This window comes from Odontesthes bonariensis, chromosome 14 (genome assembly GCF_027942865.1).
Source record: "Odontesthes bonariensis isolate fOdoBon6 chromosome 14, fOdoBon6.hap1, whole genome shotgun sequence".
NCBI lineage: Eukaryota > Metazoa > Chordata > Actinopteri > Atheriniformes > Atherinopsidae > Odontesthes > Odontesthes bonariensis.
This window is the reverse complement of record NC_134519.1, coordinates 29,510,248-29,529,254: the sequence shown is the minus strand read 5'-3', so window position 1 is coordinate 29,529,254 and position 19,007 is coordinate 29,510,248. Positions and strand designations below refer to the sequence as shown.

The window sequence follows — 19,007 nt, the reverse complement described above, 5'->3', positions numbered from 1 at the left end:
GTCAAGATCAGCTCACTTTCAACATTCAACACATTTTCCTCTGGGTGACCCTAACCCTAACCCTAACCCTAACCCTCTCTTGTGAATGAACATGGCTTTATTATGGTTGTCAATCATTGCATTGACTTTCTACTCTGCATCCCAGCTTCCTTGGAATCAGTGTTTTATTTGAAAATATTCCCAGAGAGACTGAAGTTGGGCATGTGGGATCATTTTTGTGGTATTCGCAAGAAAACCAACAAAATTTCTGGAAGATGATGTTAAGTACTACTTGTTATGGATCACTGCTGTATTTCTCGAAAGTGACACAACAACATCCCATTCCTCAATCCGGTGACGTGATAAAGACGAATGGCGCTGCGGGCAAATGTAGATGCGACAGTCATGAATTGGATGTTGGAGTGGATGAGTAAGATTTATGTCACCACGTAGCCCACAAACATGTTGATTTCACCTAAAGACATGTCCAGTGCAGATGAATTCCTGGAAATGTCCTCTTATTGTTTTAGCTGAAGTTGTCTTATTACCAAACCGCCATGTGGTGCCTGCATATTTTGGAAAATTTCTTTCTTTCTTTCTGTTTTCTTAAAAAATCTTCTTATATCTATGGAGGCCAAGATGTAAAATATTGATAAAGTCATACTGATATTAGAGGAAAAATACAAATGAATACCAATATCATGTTAATCATATGATAATCTTATTTCACTTAATATTTCAAGAGAAACTTTTAGTAATCTACCAGAAAAGACCTAACATGAATTAGATTGGTAGTGAAGTAATAGAAGTAATACTTCTATTACTTCTATTACTAGATAGAAGTAATAGTAATAGAAAACTATAGAGGTCACGATAAAACAATTATTGTTTAATACTATTGGCCACAATCGTGGAGAAATTCAATTAAATCTGAAAAGTTAAAGTTTAATTTGGCCATATCATACAACGTTCAACTCAAAGCCATTCACGATTTTATTTAGCATAAAATATGCCTGTTTTTTTTTTTTTTTTTTTTGTTTGTTTGACAGATTCAGTCTTGATGTTACATTGATTGAGTCATGATTTGGAAATATGCTCATCTGAACCTACGTTTGTTTTGCTTCGGGCAGCATACACGCGAAGGTGTCATTTTTGTCCCCTTTCGCGTTCCGTTCTCAGCTCCCTCCCGTATTCATTGCAAAGTCCACCGGTGAGAAACTTCAACGATGAGAGTGAATGTTTTCAGGACTGTAATGTCATTTTGATCACTGGGTGAGCTTGAATATGTTGGGGGTAGTTAAAGCAAGAACACTCTTTTTGTTTGGTGACGTCTTTACGTGCGTTTCAAACGTTAATCTGTGCACAGCTTTCGTGGAAATGTCGTCTCTGCCCGCTGCTGCTGCACCAGTGTTTTCACGGCCGACGGCATGATTTATGAAGACAGTGAAAATAACCAGTTTTTCATTTGCAGATTCGTGTGACTGTTAGCTTTCCCCCATTTAACCTTGCGAATGTCGACATTGACAGTTCAGCCTGGTTAATAAGTGACCAGCTCTCCCTCCTCTGCCTTCAGCCCGTCTCCTCATGGCAGAGCTCTTCTATGTTGGGGTGGACGTGGGCACCTCCAGTGTGAGGGCTGCACTGGTGACCCGGGAGGGCCAACTGAGGAGCACCGCAGAGGAACCCATCAGCATCTGGGAGCCCCAGCTTGAGCACTATGTCCAGTCCTCCACAGACATATGGCAGAAATGCTGCACAGTTGTCAAGGTAGGATGAGCTCAGATCAGCGGTTGGTCCACAACATTCTAACAAGAATGTGCTTCTTCATCCCAGTTAGCCTGTTTAGCCCTGTGATGGACTGGCGACCCGTCCAGGGTGTACCAATGACAGCTGGGACAGGCTCCAGCCCCGCCACCATTGACCCTAAGTTGGATTAAGCGGGTATAGAAAATGGATGGATTGATCCCAGTCTGTTATTTAAGCCCCTCACACAGCTGACATGTTCTAACAGTCCAGACTCAGCTCTTACGTTACTGCCACTCTTTACAGTGGTTTGGATAAGTTAACATTCTTATTTGAAGTATAAAAAAAACCCTTAAAACTTTATCAAGTTGAATTGACTCCATGTTCCTAACTTTTTCCCCCCGAAACTACATGTAGTAGAACATGTTAACAATAAATTAAAAATAAAATGGCCAAAAATTACAACAAATTATTTTTGTTGTTGTTGTAACTAAGACCTAAACTACATCTAAATTACGCATGAACAACCAAATGGGAGGCACTGAAAATGACCGTAAAAGACGCAGCGGTGCCATAAATCTCCAAGAACAGTTGGGGATACACATAAAATGACTTAAAGCTGAAAGGATTAACACCATTCATCATGTTCCAATCCACAAAAGACCCAGCTCCACAGCAAACAAAGCTTAAAGGGCCTACCGCTCACTTCCTGGTACCAAAAATAAGAAAAAGGACATCCTCAGAGGTTCTTTGTTCATTTCCTGACTGGTCGTAACTCTTTGGTGGCATGACAAGGACCTAATCAGTATAAGGCAGGTGGTCATAATATTATGGCTGATCTGTGTGCACAAAAAAAGGGGGAAAAAAATTAAACCAACTCTAAATATTGTAACTTCATTTTTTTGTGGTCATTTTGTGTATTTTACGGTCTTAGCCCTCTCTGTCTGGGAGCCCATTCAATTCAATTAAAAAAATTATTTATATAGCACATTAAAACAGCCTTAGCTGACCAAAGTGCTTCACAACAGCAACTGCATCACAAGAGAGTCATCAATAAAAGCAATAAGAATGACTTCATCACAGATAAAAATAAAATTTGAGATAAAATTAGCAATATAATAACAATAACAATAAAAGTAGCAAGCCAAGGTGAACTCCATTTCAGCTAGTGCAAGGCCAGGGAAAAGAGATGTGTTTTCAGTCCGGATTTGAACTGGCCTAAAGACTGAGAGGACCTGACAGACAACGGGAGGCTGTTCCACAGTCTGGGTGCTGCCACAGAGAAGGCTCTATCACCTCTGGTCTTTAGCCTGGATTTGGGAACAGCCAACAGGAGCTGGTCAGCTGACCTCAGGGCTCTGAGTGGAGTGTAGGGCTGCAGCAGCTCACTTAAATAAGACGGGCCCATGGAGTTTAAACACTTAAAAACAATCAATAAAACCTTAAATTTCACCCGAAAGCCGACAGGGAGCCAATGAAGGGTGCACAAGACTGGGGTGATGGATTCGCGCCTCTTTATTCTGGTCAGCAGGCTGGCTGCAGCGTTTTTGGACGCTCTGTAGACGCTGCAGAGAACCCTGGTCCAACCCTATATATAAAGAATTACAGTAATCCAAACGCGATGTTATAAATGCGTGGATTGCTCTTTCAAAATCAGCCCGAGGAAGATAAGATTTAATCTTTTTTTTAAGATTTAAGCACATGATTAGCCTACCTTTAGGAAATTTATAAATAGGTTGTCTGTTAGCTATAGCTAATTGTTCAGCTGTCTTTCTTTCCTATTTACAGTTTTTTTTTTCACCTGTGAAGTCAGAACTCATTTCAGCTTTGTCACTCTCTCTGCTTACCTGTTAGACTTCTATACAGTGCACATTTTGTGCTGCCCCAGATTGTAAAGCGGTATGAAGGGTACTGTTAAATTTGGCTGCTTACTGGTTTTCCTGACAAAAGATGACTTGAGATTCACACCAGACTGAATACTGTGTGTTTGTTGCAGAAAGTCACCCATGGTGTGCAGAAGAGCCAGGTTCGGGGGCTTGGCTTTGATGCCACCTGCTCCCTTGTGGTTTTAGATGAAAGTTTCCAGCCTGTGCCAGTCAATGAGGATGGTGAGGGATTTATTTGCTTGAATACATTTTCATTCCTCGGTTGCCTGACCGGTGCACTTTGTCAGTACGATTCACTTACTGCTCTGTATGCGTCATGGTTGCTAAGGGTTGTCTGAATTATCTGGATTGGATTTTTTTAAAAACATTTTGGTTTGAAACCCTGCAGCTGTTGAGTTTGGCTGAGACAAATAGTTTTTTAGTAATGTAATGTGATACTTTGCTGATCCTTCACGGGAAGAAAAAACCTCCTCCATAGTGAGGTTAAAGGTCTGCGTCAGCTTTGACTTGGTATGAGTCATGTTTTTTCCTCAAGTAAGACAAACATAAAAGGCTGACAGCTTATAATCGTGTTAAAAAGCTGATTATGTGCTGCCTAAATAGTATTAATCTATGATAAGATTCATGTATAATCTCTTCTAATAGATTAATTCAATGTAAATAAACTTTATTCTTGGAAATTGTGCCAAAGCGGTGCCAGCCAGCCAGCTTTAACCGACCTTCTCCCCTTGTCTCTTTGGTTTTTCAGGGGACACGGAGAGAAACGTGGTGATGTGGATGGACCATCGAGCTGCAGAGCAGGCTGCTCGTATAACCAACGCCGGCCACAGGATCCTGGAGAGGGTAGGAGGGGTCATGTCACCAGAAATGCAACCCCCTAAGCTGCTCTGGCTAAAAGAGGTGAGAGGTGAGCAAGGTCACCACCCGGTCAGTGGTCTCTGTGTGTTTTGTTGTTGCTCTTTGAACTGGCTGCTCTGCCGTGTTACTTTCATCAAATATACCAGTCAACATCCGTGGTCTGATGGTGTTAATCTTTTCAGCCTTCTTGACACGTTTATTTATGTTTTTGTTTGTTTCTGATGGTCAGATTCTTGAAAAGCTTCCGTTCAGTCACTGCATGCATGCGTTGCATTTGTGTTGTCTCTGCATCAGAATCTAAAGGAACGCTGCTGGGACAAAGCCGGGCATTTTTTTGACCTTCCAGACTTCTTGTCATGGAAGGCAACAGGCTCATTAACAAGGTGAGTGTTGTTGGAGGATGGTAATGTGATTATGATGGAGGATTTAAACCGGTATTTCTGAATCTTTTTTTAGTAATTTATCAGAGATATGTAATATGAAGTCGTAGTAGTGTATGTACTGAAATGTGTGTATCTCTGACAGTGGCCTACAGAGTTGATAATAATGATGTTCTTGCCGATGTTCTGTTGTGCTGTCCTGTAGGAACACTGTCCTCGTATCAAATGTTTGTTTAAAAGCAAGAACAGGGGAGCAGAGTACTGTGTCTCTATCATGCACAAACTGTCTTTGATACTGTGGCCTTCACAAGATGCTCTTAGCTAAAAAAAAACAAAAAAAACATGCTGTTCCACAGGTCTTTATGTACTCTGGTGTGTAAATGGACGTACTGCCCTCCGGAAGGATGGGATGCCAGCTTTTGGACTAGCATTGGACTGGAGGACCTTCTTGAAAATAAATTCTCCAAAATAGGTGAAGAACGTTTAAAAAAATAAAAAATCACATTGTTTGAAATCATCTTTTAGTTGAAACGGTCTGACTCAAACACGAGTGTTGACCTTATAGGTTATCGTCTTCATTCTGTGTTAAAACCTTTCCGTCTTTTCCGTCCCCCAGGCGGTGCGACGTGTTCTCCGGGAAGTCCGTTGGGAGATGGCCTGACGCGGGAGGCAGCGGCAGATTTGGGTTTAAACCCGGGAACTGCAGTTGCTGCTTCTCTCATCGATGCTCATGCTGGAGGCCTAGGTATTGCACAGTGGACCGTGTTCATTGGGAGATGCAAAAAAAAAAAATCTTGTCACGAGCAGTGTTGTGCAAGTCCACTCCTCACAAAAAAACGGTTTAAAGTTCAGTTCACGCGGGGTGGTCCGTGGCGTAGTGGGTTTAGCAGACGCCTCATGTACAGAGGCTACAGTCCTCGCTGCAGCTGGCCCCGGTTCGAGTCCCGCATCGGACGGCCCTTTGCTGCATGTTTTTCCCCCTCTCTTTGCCCCCTGCTTCCTGTCTCTCTTGAACTGTCCTATTAAAGCCATAAAAGCCCCCCCCCCCAAAAAAAAAAAAATTCAGTTCACTTAGATTAGTTCATGTTCATAGTTCACCATTGGTGATTCTGAACAAAGTTTACAGTCCCATAATGAACAACTTCACAGTAATTTCTTACTTTTTTACGAGGGTTCCTCTGAATCGCTCTCCTTATAGGGCTTGTAGTGCTATGGCACATGGGCACCACGGCTGCCTGAGCAGATGTTTCCACATGTCGTTCTGTATCTATTTTGTTACTAATCATCAAGATACTCTAAATCTCGCTACTAGCCTACTTAGTCTTTACTACTACTTTATTTGATCGAGCTTAACTGGTTGCATTCGAGACCTGACGGTTGATTTTTTATTTTTTTTTTGCTATTTTGAATACAACTTTGGAGTCACATCCATAAGGATTCTCATCACATACATTTAGCTTCAGACACGTTAAATAAAACATAAATGGCTCAAAATGATCAGAAACCTAAATCAATTTACATTTATCATGTAACAGACCATCAGCTGTGTGACAAAAGCAGCAGAGGAAATCATACTTAATGGCAGAGCTTGGCACAGGTGAGGACACGGGGGTTGTGCAGCTGTCTGCGTCAAGGCCAAAACAAAAGTTCAGTTTACTTTACAAGTGCTCACCTCTGGCTTTCTCTCTGACTGTGCAAAGTCATCTATTATACCCTTCAGACTCAGCAAGCAGGTTTGTCTCTGTTTTCTCTCCGTTTCTTCATAGTTCCGTTCGAACGCCCGCTTTTGTTTGAATCTGCCACTTTGCTCGTCTGTTTCTGTCATGCTGTCTGCTGTGGGAACGTCACAGCGTAGTTCTGCACATGGCTGCAACCACACATGCCTCTAATTGTGCTAACACAGTTAGATTAATTGTGTATGCGGTAGTTAAGAGCGTCACTCGATGCCACAGGAGAGAGAGAGAGCTGTACTATCGTTCAGTTCAAAATTCATAGAAAATTTGAGCTCCGCTCAAGAAAGCACTCATTTTAACATATTCATGCACAAACTGGTCATCCGTAACCTGACTTCCCCCTCGTTATTACATCTCTCTCTTATGTAAGTCTACACGTTTGACTTTTTTTCTTTTTTTTTACCAACTCAACAGGCTATGAAGATGCATTTTGTCTGCAAATTGGACATTTCTGTGCCAGCGGCTGCTCCCGGAAGATTAAAAACTAAAAAGTTGAGGCTTAGTGAGCATAAATCAGGAAACATTCAGAACAGGGGTGATGCTGCTCTTTAGATTTCTTTTCTAAACCCGCAAGGGACAAATAGATGCCGAGCCAATTAGAGAAGTCCCTGCGTGTATCACCTCTTGGTGGGCTTCAGGGCAGCAGTAGACTTTTCTCTGGCTCTGGCTCTGGCTCTGACCCCTGAACCATCTGGTTTTGCTCTGGGTGGTAAACTGCTCATGAACTCTGCTCTCTGACCCGTGGCTGGAGCCTCTGCCAATCACACATTGTTGTATCAGTCAGAGGTTAAAACGCTCTGCACTTTTCGTTGTTCTCTGTGTCACGGTGATACACCCTCCCGACCTCTGCATGTAGGCCAGGCTTCTACCTTAAACTCGAACCAGCTTGACAAACATTATTCCAGCAGTTAGTGTCACTGCAGAATCCAACTTGAAGGTTATAGAACGACTTCTAAAGGATTTAAAGCTCTTGACTTACAAATCATTGTAATTATTACCTGATGGGGCTCAGCAGGTTTGGAAACTTTGAATTAGGCTTTCCCAGAAAAAACAACAACACCCAAATAAACTTAATTTATGGCAACGATTTCCTTCCTCTGCTGAAAGTAAGCTCTGATATTTGTGAAACAGGACTGGAATTGATTTTTAGTGTCCTCCTTCCAGGTGTGATCGGCGCTGATGTGAAAGGCTTCAACGTGCCCTGTGAGCAACGGCCCATCACGTCACGCATGGCGATGATCTGCGGGACGTCGTCTTGTCACATGGCGGTCAGTAATTTTCCATCTGCAATTCACCAGTCTTCTTTTGAAAGACACTTGAAATTAGAAATAGTATATCCTGTTGTGTACTTCAGTGGCACTTACCCTACACTGCGTACGCCAGACTGTTGGCCAACACTGCCCAGTCATACCTCCACATGGCAACCGAACTCTCCTACAGTAGCAGGGTCCCCCTGCAAGACAGGAGTGGGCCCCCACAAAAACTGCTTGGGCGGGATTTAAAGAGCACCACAAAAGGTGTGTTTTCAATCAAAAGCATCCCAATTTCAACAGCTGAAAGCTTTTTCCAAGGAACTGAAAAATGACGAGCTACTTCACCTGAGACGACTGAGACTCTGAATATTTGACCAATCAGAAATTTTCAGTGCCGCAAGCCCCACCCCAAAGTTAGTTAGCGTAGTCTCAAAACTATTACCTCCATGCAAGGGCTGTTTTTCGGGTGTCGTTTCTCCCCAGAAAACTTTTATTTATTTTTTTTTTAGCCCCTGGTTGATGTGGTCAGGATAGAAGAAGCTGAGGAAAGTACCACCTAAAAGACCCTGGTTCCTAGAAAAGGTTTCTGAACCCAAACTGCACCTAAAGAGTTTGAAGTGTTCACTCGGTTGCCAAACTTCCCAGATACCAAGTCTTATGGGATGTGATGGCATCTGTGGGAAGCGAGACCAATCAGCAAAGACCCCACCCCGCAAGCCAAGGGGCCCAAAGAATCTGTTGCTATCGTCCCAAAACCCACTGCAGGAGGACACCCTCAGCAGTTCTGTGTCCACACTCTTTACTGTGCGGAGCTGCTTTGACAGCATGTGGAGGAGCTGCTCATTATTAGCCAGGTGGCTTTAAAATTGTGGCTGATGGGCACAAATGCTTTGGAAAAGTTTACGGAGCGACGAGGCTGTGGTGTCCGCTTCATTTGATTCTCTTTTTCTACAGAATATATCACTTCATGACTAATACAAGACTTCTGATGATTTATCCTTCACTCTGTGTCCATATTTCTTTGAGAATGTGTTTCTTTTTATATATAAAGATACACGTGTATTTTTGCGTTTCTCACCTGAAGCTTGAGTTATAAATCGGTCCATGTAAAATATTTCCTGTTTGATCCCAATGGAACACAGATCAGTGAGCGGCCTCTCTTTGTGCCAGGAGTGTGGGGCCCCTACCTCTCCGCCATGGTGCCGGGCTTGTGGCTCAACGAGGGAGGACAGAGCGCCACAGGGAGGCTGGTCAGTCCACTCCAAAGATTTTCAAGGGATTGTTCCCTGGTTGCTTTCTGTTGGATATTAACAAATAAACACTGTGTAGAGGAATAATGTGCACAAACCTATAAACCGGCCACACTAAAGTTCACGAGCAGCATGTGTCAGACTGTGTGGAGACTTCCGTGTTATCAAAAATACTCATAATGTCAGCAACTGAGGATTGTGAAAGACAATAGTTGAGTCTCCACAAACTTTTTGCAACAGAATTTGGTTAAATGTGCCTTTCGTTTACCGTCAGTTGAGATTAAAATCAAATTGGGATTTAAAAAGTAGCTGTTTGACAAAATAAGTTTTTTTTACAAACTTAATCGGTTCACTTCATTACGTGTGTGTCACCTGTTTTTTTTTTTCCTTTCGCTCTCTCCTCTCTCAGATTGAACACGTTGTGAAGGGCCACGCTGCGTACAGCCGGCTCCAGGAACAGGCTCAGCAGAGGTCAGCTGATGCACTCAGTGCCGCTCCTCCCAAAAAAATGCTTCAGCACAGCTGTCATCCTCATCAGCTGGCTGGATGAGGTGTCAAATATTCTAAGTAAACTTTAGTAAGAACAGAAGCCCCGTAACACTCGGCTGATAACGTGTCGTTTGTGTCTCTCAACATTTGAAAAGAATGACACATAGACGCTTTGCTTTTGGCTAACAAGCTGCGCCTCTCCTGTCATGACAAGGAAAAATATTCTCTGGGAATTGGATCTGTGTAACATATTTTTTTTCATTCTGCCACTTTAGAGTGCCGTTCACAGGCGAGAACGTCTACAGCTACCTGAACTGCCACTTGAGTTCGATGGCGAACTCCGCTGTTGATCTGCTGGGATCCGGTCTTCACGTGTGGCCGGACTTCCACGGGAACAGGTCGCCACTCGCTGACCCCACTTTGAAAGGCATGGTGAGGGCTTGACATGCACTTCGAAAATGATTGCGCGCGACATTAAGTCGTTTGAGTCGATTTATTTACAACTGGTCACCTCATGGACAGCATTTCTCATCTGTGAGTCAGTGGAAAATTAGAAAAAGTAAAGTATTGTTTCCAGAGGCAAAAATCAGGGAAAGATATCTCTCTTTTATGCTTTAGCTTTAAAGTGGCGTTCAGCTCTTAAGCGAGTTGCACTGAAACAGAGAGTCCACTTGTGAGCTGTATGTCAGAGTTAAAGCGATCTCTTTGTAAACAAGGACTCTATTGAGGAGAGGGCTGTTGAGTTGGGTGAAGTGGTAGTTGGCAAGTGTACAGACCGTTTCACATCTACTCGTGTGAAAACACAGCCATCTCGTTTAGAATGTGCACTGCACATTCTAAACTTCTAAAAGTTTATCTCAATCCACATTAAGAATGTCGAACAAATTTATGACTTGAATTGAGATGTAACAAACCGCAATTCAAACGCAATCTTTTTTTTTTATTTAAGAATATCTTTTCTTCTTTCAACGTTTATTTTGCCAACGTCTACGGAACCAATGGCTGTTCTTTGGACAAATGTGAGCTCCCGTACTCCTCCTCACTATCTCAAACTAGGGGTGGGCGATATGGAAAAAATGTTGTATCACGATTTTTTTGCATAAAATCACGATTTCGATTTTTTTATCACGATCTTCCATCCAAAAAAAAAAAAAAAGAAAGACCAATTACAGTAGAGTTAAGTCGACATGCTGAACCACAGAAGAGCTAAGGAGTAAAAGAAAGAATTTGGCAATCAACACATTGTAATTCAACTGTAAGCCAATTCAAGATGAAAAATAATGATCTAATTAATGACATCTGACACAGTGAGAGTGAAGCAACCGGAACTAGAAAAACGAACCACTGATGACGACTTGACTCCACCTGTTAGAAAGCCCATGTTGTTTGGTTATTTTCAGTTAAATACATTAATTACCTCCGCCAAGGAGGTTATGTGATCGCCCGAGTCTGTTGGTTGTCTGTCTGGATGTTCGTCTGTTCGTGCTGCAATCTTGCGACCTGCCACAAGGTGGCGCGACCTGGCGGAGGTCTGCACTCTCTGAGTGCATTTCTAGTTTATATTGTGTTTTAAGGTGAGTTTTCATACGTCCAACGTTCGTGAACGCACCATAGACGTTCCGATGTTCCTGAATGTACCGCACCTGTGCGTGAGACGATGTCGCTGTAAAGTTTCGTTTCTCCTCCCGATGAAGGCAGCAGTGAACAGCTTGTAATTTTCCCTTTGCTGTTTTCACCTAACATTAGCCTGTACATCCTGGGTTTATTGTGTGTAAATGCCAGAAGAACCACAGCCAAATAAATCCACCACAAACTGGACATCTGTATCTTTTAACGGGGACACACACCATACACCAGCATTAAAAAAAAAAAAAAAAAAAAAAAATCATCGCGCTGATTGGCAAAAGCGATCTATACGGTTTCTCTAATTTGGTAGATCGCCTGCGATTCTCCACTCTTCCTCGCCAGTCACGATTTTATATCGTCAGATCGCGCACCCCTATCTCAAACATGTGAGCCGGTGCCTTTATGGGATTTTCTTTAAAGAAAAAGACAACAACCTCAGAACCTCGTTTTCGACTGCTTTCTCTGTGGATCGACTTCCCACATAAATCCACACTGTTGGCGGTGAGCCAAAGTGGAACCGAAACTTAAAGTTGTTTGAAAATCTATTGGAAAACGGCACGTTGAAACCTAAATTCTGTAAATTAGACTTTCATTGCATCCTTGAAGGTAGTTCAGAGGTTGTAACTTCCTGAAAAACAAATGTAAAAAGTTTTCTTTAGTTTAAAGTTTCAGTGGAGTTGATGTGAAATCTGCTCTGGTCGTTGGGGCTAGCCTATCAGAGCAGACTGGAATTTTTGGTAGAGGCGTGTCCCTCAATATTTAATCAATCAAACTTTATTTATGTAGCACTTTTCATACAGTTTTTGCTTTACAGAAATAAAAGTCTACAAAACTAAACTGAGGAAGCGCTGTCAGTGAGGACAAAAAGAATTTATAAATAAGTACATTAAAATAATCTAAAATAGGATGAAATAAATTCAAAATAAATTAAAAAGATGAGAAAGCATCAATTACTAAAAACAATGTAACTAAAATACTTTAAAACAGTTGAAACAAGATGAAAGGTGTGAAAAAATAAACATCCCTTGAAATGAAAGCCAAATTAGACTTAAAAACCAGTGAAAGAATCTTTAAATGAATCCTGTAGCTGACAGGAAGCCAATGCAGAGTCTCTAAAACTGGCACCATATGTGCTCTCGTTCTGGTCCGGGTCAGAACCCGAGCGGCTGAGTTTTGGAGCAGCTACTATGGAGCAATAGTTTTTTCCGGGAGACCAGAAAGTAGAGCATTGCTGGAGTCACTTCTAGAGGTAATAAAAGCGTGTAATAGTCTCTGCTTCGGCTTGAGAGAGAAACTGTCGTATTCTGGCAAAAGTCTTAAGATGATAAAAACCAGTCTTGGTTACATACACGTGGCTTAAAACTCCACTTCTTTACTGTTTTAGATTGGTTCAAAGTGAGTAAATGAAGATGTACTGACACGTTGAGCTGTAGAAAGTTTCCTGCCATCCATGTTTTAATATCAGAGATAAAAGGGGGTCTACAGGCCCAGGGTCATCAGAGGCAAGCGACTTCTGATTAGCTGTTTCATGCGAACTTTATGTATCACAATTTATTCATAACTTAGGATTTTTGTAAATAAAGCCTCAGAAGTGCAGGTTGCCTGGGTTACTTTGTCTCCACTGACCAAGTGTCTCGGCTCAGTCTTTTAATGCGACGCATCGACAGATGGTTTCTAGAAGTGGTTGATGAGTTTTTATTGTTTCACAACTGTGTTACAGGTGATTGGACTGTCTCTCACACAAACCTTGGACGACTTGGCTCTGCTCTACTTAGCCACCGTTCAAGCCCTTGCTGTAAGTCTGACGCGTTCCGTTTCAGATTACTTCCTCTTTTTCAGCACCGGTACCTTCAGTCGTATAGGAGCGGTTGTTTTCTTGCCACCCATTCTTGTGCCGCCTCCTCTCGTTTCAGCTCGGAACGCTCCATATTCTGGAGGCCATGAAAGAAGCAGGACATGACATCAGAACCCTCTTCCTGTGCGGGGGGTTGAGCAAAAACACCTTGTTTGTGCAGATTCATGCTAATGCCACAGGTATGCATGTTGTTATGTTTCAGAGTACTCTTCGAAGGTAATTGATTTTTTTTTTATTTTCTTCCTGATTTTTTTTTAATTAATTTAATCACAGTTTTCTGCAGTCAAAAAGCAAAGAAAGTATGCTGCATCCAACTACAACTGTCTATGTTTGGCCTCAGTTGTGAAAGCCAACCCATTAGACCTAAACCGGTCACTGTAAATGATAGTGAGTGAGTTCCTTTGTGGAGATGCAACAGCCATCAAGCCTTTGTGGCAGAGGAGCCGCAGAGCACGCCGAACCTGCGTGAGCATAAGAAGCAAAATCCTTCAGTCTGAAGAAATGAAGAACCATTTGGCTTCCTTTCCCGACATGAAGCACGTTTACGTGGCATGATTAAAAACAAAACCAGACCAAAATCAGACTTTTAAAATGCTTGTAAACATATTAATCCAACCGAAGTTGTACAACATCGAACATCTCAAACCTAGTAACACCCTGATAAAACAGTTCAGGTTTGAATCGCATTCACATGGACCGAGGCACCTTGCACATGCTCCAAAGTTGGATCTGTTTGCATGTTTTTGAAAAAGAAAAACCAGTAAAGCACAAGTGCACGTTAATACAGCCATATTCCCGATAATTTTTATTGTTAGCCTTTATTTAACCAGGTCGGTCCCGTTGAGATACAACAAGCTCTTTTTCAAGGGAAGCCACTCTCATTCAAAGATTTTTTTCAGACGTCAGAAGTGAGGATTGAAAATGAGCCCATTAAGACTACAGTGTCACTCAAAGCATTTCCAGTCTGCCGCTCTGCTCTAATAAAATTCAGATTTTTTATCTGCAGCCTCATCTAAAAAAATAAAATAAGATAAATAAATCACTCACCATTTAACCAACCTAAAGACAACGTGTTGGCAGTGAATTCAGCTGTACTTGCATGTAAGGTGAGCTCCCACAAAGAAAGCTTGAAGCAGCAGAATGTCTTAAACGTTTTCTCACGCAGACCGCAGCGGAGCGGCTTTGGGACATTCTTCGGTCAATAGCTTGATTCCCCTCTCGCGCGTTTATACTGGGAGAAGGACGGTGGTCCAATTAAATGGGCAGTTGTAACCCTTCCAAGTGTGTGTGGTGGAGTCCAACCACAGAGCATCCCTTTATACCATCCTAATACAGTCAAACGCGGTGATCCTCAGGAGATGTTTCTCTGCAGCAGGACAGAGGTACAGATTGAAAAGACTTGTCTTCAAAGCCCAGGATCTCGGACTGTTTGAAGTGAAGAGTCTCAATACTTGTCTTTTGTTTTAAGAAACGTTGTCAAAAACTTCCGGAAAAAATCTGCTTTTTCATCGTCCAGAACCGCATGCAGATGAATGTGCTATGGATGCTAATGCAAATGAATTTCCACTTCAGGCAGTTCAGGGTGACAGAATGAACCTGGTGTACGTTAAGAGCTTTGATCCAACACGGAGAGTCCTGGAAAGAGGACAACTCAAGTGTTCACTTTTCATTCTCAGGACTGCCCGTGGTGCTGCCAGATCAGATGGAGGCTGTTTTAGTGGGAGCAGCAGTGTTGGGTGCATGTGCATCACGGGACTACAGCACCATACAGGTACAGCGTCGCACTGATACATGCTGAGATTTGGCCCAATAGTTGGCTTTTTAAAAAAAAAAAAAAATTTCATTGATTAAAATTGGCCAACAGAAGTTGTACATCAAAGAGTAGAATTTTATTACACATTTGTTTGTCACTGGCCACTGTTCATGTGATTATAAAAAGCAGGAATGTAATTCGTCAGAGATGTGTCGTGATATTTGCGTCATACCTATGAGGCAGTTGGCGGCATCTTTGACTCAGTGCCTCCATCTGCTGGAGGGAACCAGAAACGCAAAGCACGAAGCGTGCAGCTCATCTGGCTTTTGTTACAGAGAGAAGCCCGATTTGTCTGCAGTTATCCTTTAAGATGTAAGTTTTTGTGGATCAGGTCAAATGTCCCAGCACCAGAACTCTCAGCAGCCTTTAAGCCTCATATACTAAAAATAATACGCCATTCTTCCAACGAGGCTGCACCTGTCCACTCGTTTTCAGCCGTAAATACAGCACACAGTTGCTGCAGCTGATCCTCTGAGCTTCGGCACATTCACCCCCCCCCCCCCCAGGATCCTGCAGGTTTAGATAGCAGAGAGGCCCAGCCATGAATTAAACATAAACTCTGCCTCAACAAGGGCCGGCTTGCATTGTTACTTTTAAGTAGGTCACGGCTGACGTGAAATCAAATGTGTGTCACATGATTTATTGAGTGGCGTTTGTCTTTGCAATGTTCCAGGAGGCCATGGAGAAAATGGCTAAGGTGGGGAGAGTTGTTCAGCCGGACCACCAACTGCAGAGGTGAGGGGGAGATGCTGTCTGGGTCGGTCCTAGAAACAGACCTTTTTATTAAAAAGACTCTCGCTTTTTTCCCCCACCCTTCATCACTTCTTTTGAAATGTGTGTGTGTAATGTCTGATGGAGTTTTGTTCATTTCTTTCTCATTGAATGGAAAACTTACGCCATTAAACCGGTACCATTTAAGTTAAGGTCAGGCCATGAGAGGACTGAAGAATCGGTGTTGTATTATAGGGATACCTGACATTCACACTATTCATAACATTTATTTCCTATTTTTTTCAGCTTCTATGAGCGAAAGTACAAGGTGTTCCTGCAGCTGTTCTCCCACCAGAGGGAGTACCAGACCCTCATGAACCAGAGATGACGGAGGTGGGAGGAAGACTGCATACTGGAAACTAGAACAGACGTCTCATTACAAGCAGCTCTTCTTTTGGAAAATTTCTCAATACCTCGAAAAGGAACCAGCTTTCCGAGGCTGAACGCCATGTTGTTTGATTGCTTCTGTATGATATGTAGGTTTTAAAGCCTCCAAGAAGATAAGATCAGACGTCCAATGCATTCGGCCTCGTGAGATTCGTGATTTTAAGATCGACTGCTGCATAGAAACACTTGTAAGTGCTGCTGAGCTCCCTTCAAAGTCGAATATCATCATTTGTTGTCCCCTTCACAAGCATTCCAAATAAACATTTACTCTTTTAAAGAAAAGTTTCCATGCCTTTGTCCCTCAGACCCAATATGCTGGCCTGTATGATGCAACAGCCTCTACCTTGACACTGAGTGGCAGTCATTTTTTTTTTTTTTACTTCCTCTTTGGAACCCCTCTGCTGGCCTTAAATTCTCCCGTCTGCTGGTCACAGAGGAGGCTGCTGTCAGTGTTCCCAAGATAAAGATCAGAGTTGATAAGCTCTTCAGTGCTGCATTCGAGCGACCCGATGAGGGGGAACACCAAATCCAACACAGCTGACTTAATACTTCAAACAGACCTGACTCATGCCAGAGAGAAGTGAGAGGTTTGAGGGGCACAAACCAAGGGTAACAAACTCATAAAGGAGACACTGGGAAGCTGTGTATTGAAGTGACTGAAAAATTCAACTGCTACTTAATGAGCTGCTAAAGATGTTTTTACGGGGCTGTGCAGAAGTCTGGAGCCATGCCTTTCTTTGTATATTGGCAGGTAAACAGGGAATAGGTGTAGGATATATAGAAATATGAGTGAACATTAACATAAACAATTTTGAAAGTCAGTATTTGGTCTGAGCGCCTTCATTCTTCATCACAGCTTTCTGTCATTTCTTTAAGCAGTCTTCAGGAACAGTTCTCCCTGCTTCTTGAAGGACATCCCAAAGCTCTTCTTTAGATGTTGGTCCCACACTGCCTCGATGATGTTGAGGTTCCCAGCTCTGGGGAGGATTCATCCCTCCATAAGACCTGTTGCCACTGATTTTCAGTCCACTTCTTGTATAATTTGGCACAGCTCAGCCTTTTCTCCCTGTTTCCCTTCCTTAAGAATGGCTTCTTGACAGCCACCCTTCCATGGAGACCATTTCTGATGAGGCTTCAGTGAACAGTAGATGGATCAACAGAAGGTGGATTTTTTTCCTCTTTCTTAAGGACATCACTTTCAGATACTGTTCATCTGTTGTAGATAGTTTTTTTTTAGGCCTGACACTTCTTCTGTCGTCCACTTGTCCAGTTATTCAAATATTTCAAGGACTCACTGCACACCATGCGGAGATTTGCCAGTTTTCAGATAACTGAGAATCAATGTGCTGGTGCAAAAAATACTATTTTGTATCTGTGAAACTTGGATTTGTTTTTTGGTAGTGAAATGGGAGCAAATGATGCGTCTTTGTGACAGGCTGCTAGTAACAAACTGGTCAGTGGTCAGGTACAAGGACTGGACTGAAAATGAGTAAAAAAGCAGCCGATATCCAAAGAAAAACTTTGAAAGACCTTCAGAAGGTCTGGAGAACTGTTGTTCAAGACCACTTTAAACAGTTACAAGAAACACAATCAATCTGTAAGACTGTGTGAAATTTACAAGTCCTGCTCGATTGATGGAAACGTACACACACTACGCTTTTGTAACAAGCTGCTGTAGCTGTGTATAAGGAAGTTTTATTTGCTCTCACTGCCTAAATTGCACCACAAAGCACTGACTTGTGTACTGCATCAAAAAGAGGAAGTGAATGAGGAGTAAATAATACCATGCAAAATAATTAACCCTGTTTTTAACCCAGACCGTCTAGCTGTTAGAAAATGGAAACTGATCCTGCCAAAGAATAGATAATTAAAATGTTTGTTTTTCTAAAAAAAAGTTTGTCTTTGTTTGCTATGGTTGAAAAACTCACAAATCCTCCTAAACAGCCAAACACAGGCCTCCTCTCCACTGAGAAATGCAACGAATTTGCCAACTTTTTTAGCCAAAAAATCAAAACAATTAGACAAAACATTCACGCCACATAGACGAACAAGAAAACTAATCTGTGAATAAAACCTAGAAATAAATCTGATGTTATGTCACAATTTAATATTGTTGATTTAAAAATCTTAGAGGAAACAGTTCGGCATCTGAAATCAACAACTTGCATTCTGGACATAATACCATCTGTTTTTACCTGAGTAGAAAGTGATCTCCTACGAATAGTTAACAGCTCACTGGCATCAGGCATTTTTCCCAAGTCACTAAAGACAGCTGCCATTAAGCCACTCCTAAAGAAGAGAACTCTAGACGCCTCTATTGTGAACAACCACAGACCTGTCTCTAATCTCTCTTTTATATCTAAGATGATTGAGAAAGTTGTATTTAACCAGCTCAACGACTTTCTGAATGAAAGTGGAAGTCTTGATAACTTTCAATCAGGCTTCAGACGTCATCACAGCACTGAAACAGCTCTGGCCAAAGTGTTAAACGACATTAGGTTGAATACTGATTCTGGTAATGTTTCAGTCCTGGTTCTGTTGGACCTCAGCGCTGCGTTTGATACTGTAGATCACAGAATCCTGTTGCACAGGCTGGAAAACTGGGTTGGACTTTATGGAGCGGTCCTTAACTGGTTCAGGTCCTACTTAGAAGGCCAGAGTTATTTTGTTACAATTGTCAGCTATGAATCTGAGCGAGTGGCCATGACTTGTGGAGTCGAATTCTTGGACCTCTTCTGTTTAACTTGTATATGCTCCCTTTGGGTCTGATATTGCAGAACTTTAACATCACTTATCACAGTTATGCAGACGATACACAACTTTATGTGTCTCTGTCACCAGACGACTGCAGCCCAGCAGACGTACTGTGTCAGTGTCTGGAGGAAGTAAACACCTGGATGAGAGAGAATTTTCTACAATTAAATGAAGACAAAACTGAGATCATTCTGTTTGGTAGCAAAGAGAAGAGGGTCAGCGTTGGTAAA

General features: G+C 42.2%; 1 protein-coding gene across 2 annotated transcripts; it reads left to right on the top strand.

Moving 5' to 3' along the window:
• Nucleotides 1-1,149: 1,149 nt before the first annotated feature.
• Nucleotides 1,150-16,305, top strand: fggy (FGGY carbohydrate kinase domain containing). 2 transcript variants are annotated; one of them, XM_075483932.1, is made up of 16 exons: nucleotides 1,150-1,189; nucleotides 1,553-1,746; nucleotides 3,719-3,830; nucleotides 4,357-4,508; nucleotides 4,761-4,849; nucleotides 5,203-5,318; nucleotides 5,463-5,591; nucleotides 7,744-7,847; nucleotides 8,975-9,082; nucleotides 9,492-9,553; nucleotides 9,847-10,003; nucleotides 12,918-12,992; nucleotides 13,111-13,231; nucleotides 14,729-14,823; nucleotides 15,539-15,600; nucleotides 15,883-16,305. In XM_075483932.1, exons 2-16 carry the CDS (start codon nucleotides 1,564-1,566, stop codon nucleotides 15,962-15,964), a joined length of 1,647 nt encoding a protein of 548 aa, XP_075340047.1. In that variant the 5' UTR covers nucleotides 1,150-1,189; nucleotides 1,553-1,563; the 3' UTR covers nucleotides 15,965-16,305. The 2 variants fall into 2 exon arrangements, with proteins under 2 accessions (XP_075340047.1, XP_075340046.1); XM_075483931.1 differs by having other exon boundaries at nucleotides 1,161-1,251.
• Nucleotides 16,306-19,007: the final 2,702 nt, after the last annotated feature.

Coding starts and splice junctions, on each gene's coding strand:
- fggy (XM_075483932.1), top strand. CDS start 1,564: ATGGCAGAGCTCTTCTATGTTGGGGTGGACGTGGGCACCTCCAGTGTG. Junction 3,831..4,356: donor TGTGCCAGTCAATGAGGATG/GTGAGGGATTTA, acceptor TTGGTTTTTCAG/GGGACACGGAGAGAAACGTG. Junction 9,554..9,846: donor CAGGAACAGGCTCAGCAGAG/GTCAGCTGATGC, acceptor CTGCCACTTTAG/AGTGCCGTTCACAGGCGAGA.